We start from the raw sequence: 6,638 nt of genomic DNA, 5'->3' as shown, positions 1-6,638 counted from the left end.
AGTAAACTAAACTAAACTAAAAATTCAAATGGAAATTAGTTTGGAGCCAATGAAAGAAGATTTGTATACATAATAAACTAGAAACAGCTACTGTTTCAATTAATCTCCACTATATAGTCAGAGCATCGCAAGGCTCTGTAAATAGTTACACAAGGGAACCATCTAGTGGACAAAAATACTTATGTTGTACGTTTAAGACCCGGAAGTGATTGAAATAACCTTTTACGTATTCACCAAAACACGTGTGGACTAGTCAGAGCACAAAATGGCTGCCTGCAGCATAGAAGACGTGCTTGCTCAAGCAGAGAAAGATGAAGCTGAACGACTCAAAAGCATTACCGTTCAGAAAGAATTGGATCTTGAGTTTGACTTGGGGAATCTTCTGGCATCTGACAAAAATCGTGTAGATGAGCGCGAGTTCAAAACCACGAATAAGGAAGACTTCCTCCGCTCCCTCGCTCGGGACAACACACAGCTCATCATCAACGAGATCTGGAAACATCCTACAGAAAGAGTTGAAGATGTTATTGTCGTTAAACTTCCAGAACCAACCACTGCTTTACCGAGGGAGAAGCCTCCACCGAAACCCAAACCGCCAACAAAATGGGAACAGTTTGCGAAGTTGAAAGGAATTCAAAAGAAGAAGAAAACGAACTTGGTATGGGACGAGGAACACAAGGAATGGAGAAGACGCTGGGGCTACAAACGTGCCAAAGATGACACTAAAGAGTGGGTCATCGAAGTTCCCGAGAATGCAGACCCAAACGAGGATCAGTTCGCTAAACGCAACAAGGCAAAGACTGAGAGAGTAGCAAAGAATGAGTTCAATCGTTTGAAGAACATTGCCAGGGCCCAAAAGTTACCCACGCCGGGAGGGGGACTCGTTCCCACCGCTCAACAGTCAAAAGCTGAACTTTCTCAAGCTCTTAATGTCGCCAAGGTATCCACGGCTTCTGTTGGTAAATTTCAGGAGCGCTTACCAAAGGAGAAAGCGCCCAAAAACACCGGGAAAAAGAGGAAATTCCAGCCTCTCATTGGCGACTTTTCCAACGAAAGGCAAAACCAGCTGGATATATTGAAAGTGTTGGACAGCAAAAAGCCCCGCATTGACATGACCAGAGCTGTAAACAAACAGATGAGGGAGGAGGATAGGGAATCGGCGTCAAATGCGAGGAAAGGACCTGGAAAGAAGGGTCGAAGGGGCAACATGCCGGGCAAAGGAAGGGGGGGCTTTTCTGGAAAGGGTGGCTCTTCTGGAAGGGGGGGCTTTTCTGGAAAGGGTGGCTCTTCTGGAAGGGGGGGCTTTTCTGGAAAGGGTGGTTCTTCTGGAAAGGGTGGCTTCTCTGGAAAGGGGAAAGGGAGAGGCAAAGGCAAGCCTCAGAATTCACGGTCTAAACCAGGCAAACGCTGAGAATGAACGCCTCCCTCCTTGCTGCCATGGCCCGCTCCCCATGTGCCTTTACCACGTGATAAGTAGCACAGCCCCGAATAAGTTCCTCGTGTGCGTTTGACATGTCGCTTTCTTGGTGGGATTTGTAGTAAGATGGATGTGGACAATTTCATGTGACCATTAATTTCTTTATTTGTAGAAATTACTGATGAGTTGGAAATGTGGTCTGGGAAATGGCTCTGTCATGAATCTCTGTGGGTCAAACAATGTATTTTTTGGATAATTAGATCAAGTCACTGTTTATCTGCTTGTTTTCATAACTATTATGTTCCACATAGTGAACTATTGCATAATTATTAAAAGTAATGTACGTTTATGCTCTTTTCAATGATTCTCAGTGATTTCTACATTGTTTGTGATCAAATGAATGGGGAAAATGCACAGACCACCTCAATATTGCATTAATCATTTAATCACCAATCGTGTTTTTGTCCTCAAAGGTTGCTTTGTAAGTGATTTTTGTTTTTGACTAAATAAGCTTGGTTGTTGATTGATCGCTGTGGGAAATCACCTACCTAATAGCACTAGGAATTTAACATCTCTTCTGTGTATATTTGGACAAAAAGGGCTAGTTTCTTTTCTGTTGACTGAAACACAATAACTGTAAAAGGAGGAATGTTTTGCACATTTTGATGTGCTCTCCTATGAGAGTTCTTTTGAGAGGAAGTGACCTGTGTCAGTTTTTGTGTGTCATGAGTAAAACAATAATTTCCAATGAAAGCGAGTTCCCAGCAACCAGACAACTGTTTGAAATTGCATGCAAATTAGAATAATAGTGTCATTCCATGCGGCCCCTATGGCCACGTATGAGTAGGCTAAGTTAACCATTCTGCATATGCAACAAAACAATTAGATCTTTTCTTATGTATTTGCAAACATTTTGACCTTTCTTCATTATCAGTCTTTGCAAAAAAATGGCCTGTCAGTAGGCTACAGGATCAACAATAGATTTCATATGACAACTTTTGTTTCGCTGCAGAACATTTTTGAAAAAAAAAAACAAAAAAACAACCCCACCTAATGCCAAGCCATTCCAGCTGAGCAAGAATAGATTACTGTTAAGTGCAGCCTGCGTCTTCCTAGAAATTTATCTGTCTTAATCTGGTGTACAGATTAGCCTAGGACTCTCATTATGTAAAGAGAGGCTTTGTACTAAGAATGTATCAGCACACTGAACTGCTTAAGTGGACTTTCCATCCAAACATCCAGCCATAATAGTGAATATGGCTCTGATGTGGTTAGCATCATATAGCACTTTGGAGAAAAGAGTTGTGCAAATACAGTGCATGTAACCATGCATCACTGTGTCCATAAAATCCTACACGCGTTACATGTTAAAAGAAATATAGTTTATTAACTGATCATAAGAGTGCAAAGGGCTGCAGCCAGCACTTGCGTTTTATTAACTCATTTGTTGTCAGATTCATTTTTTATGCAAATGGGATATTGTCAGTGATAGAAATGAGCACTAGCCAAATGCTGGTAAAATATGAAAGTAGCTGGTAGATTTCAGACTCAAAATCATAATTTACTATTGAGTGGCTGGTGACCATGTATGTGTCAGTGGTTGGTAGATGTTCCATCCCCATTTATAGATAGAATTCCCCTTCCCCAATAGTACACACATTTGATGAGATCAGTAAGGGAGTACAACCCCACCATGAGCTATGGCTGTGACCAAGGTTGTTGTTGAAGTTAATGGCCTGTCAGTCTGCATTAGTGTGCCTTCCAAGACCCACAACATTGAGTTACATATGCAGGGCACAGCCTCTCTTGCCCACTTTGCCCTCCCTGATGCCATCACCTTTGCAGGGTTTCTGGAGAAGAAGCGCTGGGGCTGCCAACAAGGCATGTCCAAAAACCAGAGCTAAATGTGACAACAGACGGCCCGAATATCAGGTCAAATTCAATGCTAAGGGTTTTCTAACACTGCATGAAGATATGGCTTAATCTAATATCTTTGTCATAACACAATATCAATCCCACAGTTTTCAGTCGACTTAACTGCACAAAAAATATTAAACAAAAAGAAAAACAAAATTAAGATCAAAACCAATGAACTCTTGTCTGTAGCTATTTTCTGAGAAGATATAACATACTTGATCAACACATTTTTTAAAGAAAAAACAATCAAAGCTTAACTGAAGACTAGTTGGTCCCAGTTTTCATTTGCTATATGTTGGGCCCTCTATTCTCATGTTGTGCATGCCTGCACCACGTTAATGATGGTGCTACTGAGGTGCAGATTTTTGCATGAGTAGCTCCTAGCTGCCCAATCTCACGAGCCCCACTTGATGGATGATATATGACTGGTGACACAGACCTTAAGTAAAGCCGAGACTTAGGGGCATGCAGGGTGAGGGGTGCGCCGAGGGGCGGGGGTCTATCTCCATCTGTTGCATGTTGTAAGAATGAAGCCCAAGGGATCAACACCCTCACCCCCCCCCCCCCAAAAAAAAAAAAAAATCAGTCTTATTCCACCTCAAAGGACACGAAAATGGGACACCATCAATCAATAGCGATGAGTTAATCCCTGAGGAGATGAGAATATCTCATCCATATTATTATGGAGTTTGTGTGCTGTGATGAATGTGTTTTGCTTCATATTGCATATCATATATTTAAAGGCTGTATCTATGGGAACGCTATGCTATTTTACTGATGGAACTATCCTGAATTAAGCTTAAGCTGAATGTGATCTAGTGGCAAAGCTGACCAGAAATGCAAAAAGTCTATAAGCATAAACTGTGCCATATTGATATAAAAACAAAACAAAAAATCAATGTTGCTTAGCTACCCTGGGGTAAAACTGGAGATACACAAATTTTGGCACAATTTTGGCACGTTCCACAGTGCATCTTTCAGCATTCATGTCTTGCCAAACTCTTCCCCTCAGCTACCAAAACTCCACGCATTGCACTGGCATCTCTCTTGGCACTGTGGTAAAGCGAAAAAATAACCTTGTCACAACAAGAGCTTTCTCAGCATTTGCTGATGCACAGTGCCTAAATAAAGGTGCTGGCGGATTAGCCGGGCGAGTTTATTTAAAGTGGAGGCTGAGAGTGCGGCCGTGCCAGTGCCATAGCACCGCTGATGCTTGCAACATGCAGCAGAACATCTACATGCAGAGCAATGAGCACTTTGAGGTGTTCACCACCGTCTTCTCTCCTCAAGGTGAGTCATGGCGATCACTGCAAACACTGGAGAACAATGTAAGCAAATGACTGATGCATTAAGATGTGTATCTTAATTTGAACGGTGTCTTTAAGAAACTTAAGAGAGAGGAAAGTTGAGGCCACAATGTGGTCTCTACAGCTACTCCATGGTGTGTGTGATAGTTTTAGATGCAGCAATAAACATTTTAACCGGTAATTATTAATTTGACTTGAGAGCAGGTAATTATCTATTTGACTTGAGAGCATCAGTGCAGAGGCCTTGTTGGTAGTGCAATAGATTGATATGTCATATGGTTAACACCTTGCCGTGAACCACTGCTAATCATTATGTCTTCTCTGTGTGTGAATCTGCTGTTTTTCTCATGCATGCTGCCCATGCATCACACACACCAGTGAGCCGTGGCAGGCATCGGTACCGGCAAGAGGCCCCCGAGAAGGCAAGTTCAGGTTGCAGGATGTATGGCAGATATGTTTAACTGACAATCAGATGAAATGCCCTCTTATGGCTTAACATGTTGTTTTTCTTTTAAGTTGCTTTGGATGTCAAAATCTAATGCATATATTAAATTAAAACTGTTTGGACAAATACAGCAATTACCTAAAAAAAAAGGCCTCAAGATTGACCTTGGTTAGACCAATTTTGGATTTGATTAAATTAATCAAATAAGTAGCCTAATAAGTAAGGCCTAACTTAGAGGGTTTATAAGTGACAACTGTAGGCTAAATCATGACATTGGGATTTCTTCTGTGAAATGGCCTGGTGATTTAGGCCAGCAAAAGATTTGCACTCTCTCAACTTTCGGTTAGGTAATCCTTGTGATTTTTAACGACTGGCCTAATCCGCTTTACTGAGCCTAGTAACGGCTTAGGCGTCTGAATGAACGGTTGCTGTGAATGAATCGGCAATAATCACGTCTCCTTACTGCAGATCCACATTTGATCCATCTTGGAAAAACTACTGTTGTGTATTACTTATTATTAACATGTACTTCATACTTTGTCCTGTAGATGGTAGTAAAACACAGCTACAAACCCCACTGGCCAGACGAGCTCGAACTCACCCAGGGTGATGTCATTCAAGTTCTCTTCAAGCATGAGGAGTCGAGGTGGTACGGACGGCTGCAGACTGGTCAGCAGGGATACTTCCCCGCCACTCATGTTACGGAGCTGATCGAGGTTAGTGATAACGCTCTGTGTGTGGAAAAAGCACTTCATGCAAGCCGTTTACTGGAAATAGTTAGAGAATTAACCCCAAAACGCTGGTTTTGCAAGTTTATGTAGGCTAGTATAATAGGATAGGCCTAGTAATAATAATTATTATAATGATAATAACCTATGGAGCCTTACAACGACAACAACAACAATAATAATATAAAATTATCTAATAGCCTACTATAGCCTAGGCTACTAATATTATAACCATAACCAATAATAATAACAACAATAATAATATTAATAATAACCTATATGGCCTAATAATAATAATAATAACAACAGCCTAGCCTAGTAGCTATGATTGCCATATTAATATAGGTCTATAATCTATCTATCTACCTAGGCCTATCTATCTATTGCTGTAAGGGGGAGGGGGGTCCAAGTTCAGCTGACCCACTTAGGAGGGCCCAGTTTGAAGTTTGAAAACCCCTGGGCTAGTATGTATGGCGGAATATCAAGATTAAAGCTCATTGGGGCCAACATGCATCAATCTGATCAGTCCCGTTTAGAAGTGCATTACCCCACATGCAAACAGCGAAGCTTTGAAGCTTTTTTCGAAGCAGTGAAGCTGTAGGCCGAACGGAGCCCACAATAGCAAATAAGTATGTTTTGACATAAAATTGTGTCACTTAGGTTTGTGTCGCATACAATTAGCTGTGCATTTATGTTACATAGAACAGAAGGTGCTGTTGTGCTACTGACAGTGTTAAAAAATGAAGTTAATCTCATTGACACCTTGAGTCTCTGGGCTTTGTTTGTGTGCCTAGGAGGATGAGCCGCCTAAAGAAGGCAATGTT

General features: G+C 41.4%; 1 protein-coding gene across 1 annotated transcript; it reads left to right on the top strand.

Moving 5' to 3' along the window:
* Positions 1–243: 243 nt before the first annotated feature.
* On the top strand, positions 244–1,766 carry rrs1 (ribosome biogenesis regulator 1 homolog). The gene has a single exon (XM_042068495.1). The coding sequence runs from the start codon at positions 266–268 to the stop codon at positions 1,409–1,411; it is 1,146 nt and encodes a 381-aa protein (XP_041924429.1). The 5' UTR covers positions 244–265; the 3' UTR covers positions 1,412–1,766.
* The last annotated feature ends 4,872 nt before the right edge of the window (positions 1,767–6,638 follow it).

Source organism: Alosa sapidissima, chromosome 17 (genome assembly GCF_018492685.1).
Source record: "Alosa sapidissima isolate fAloSap1 chromosome 17, fAloSap1.pri, whole genome shotgun sequence".
NCBI classification, from domain to species: Eukaryota; Metazoa; Chordata; class Actinopteri; order Clupeiformes; family Clupeidae; genus Alosa; species Alosa sapidissima.
Note: the sequence above shows the minus strand (reverse complement) of the source record. Positions and strands in the feature narration are given on the sequence as shown.

Bases quoted from the DNA above. Each gene is read 5' to 3' on its own strand.
- rrs1 (XM_042068495.1), top strand. From the start codon at position 266: ATGGCTGCCTGCAGCATAGAAGACGTGCTTGCTCAAGCAGAGAAAGAT.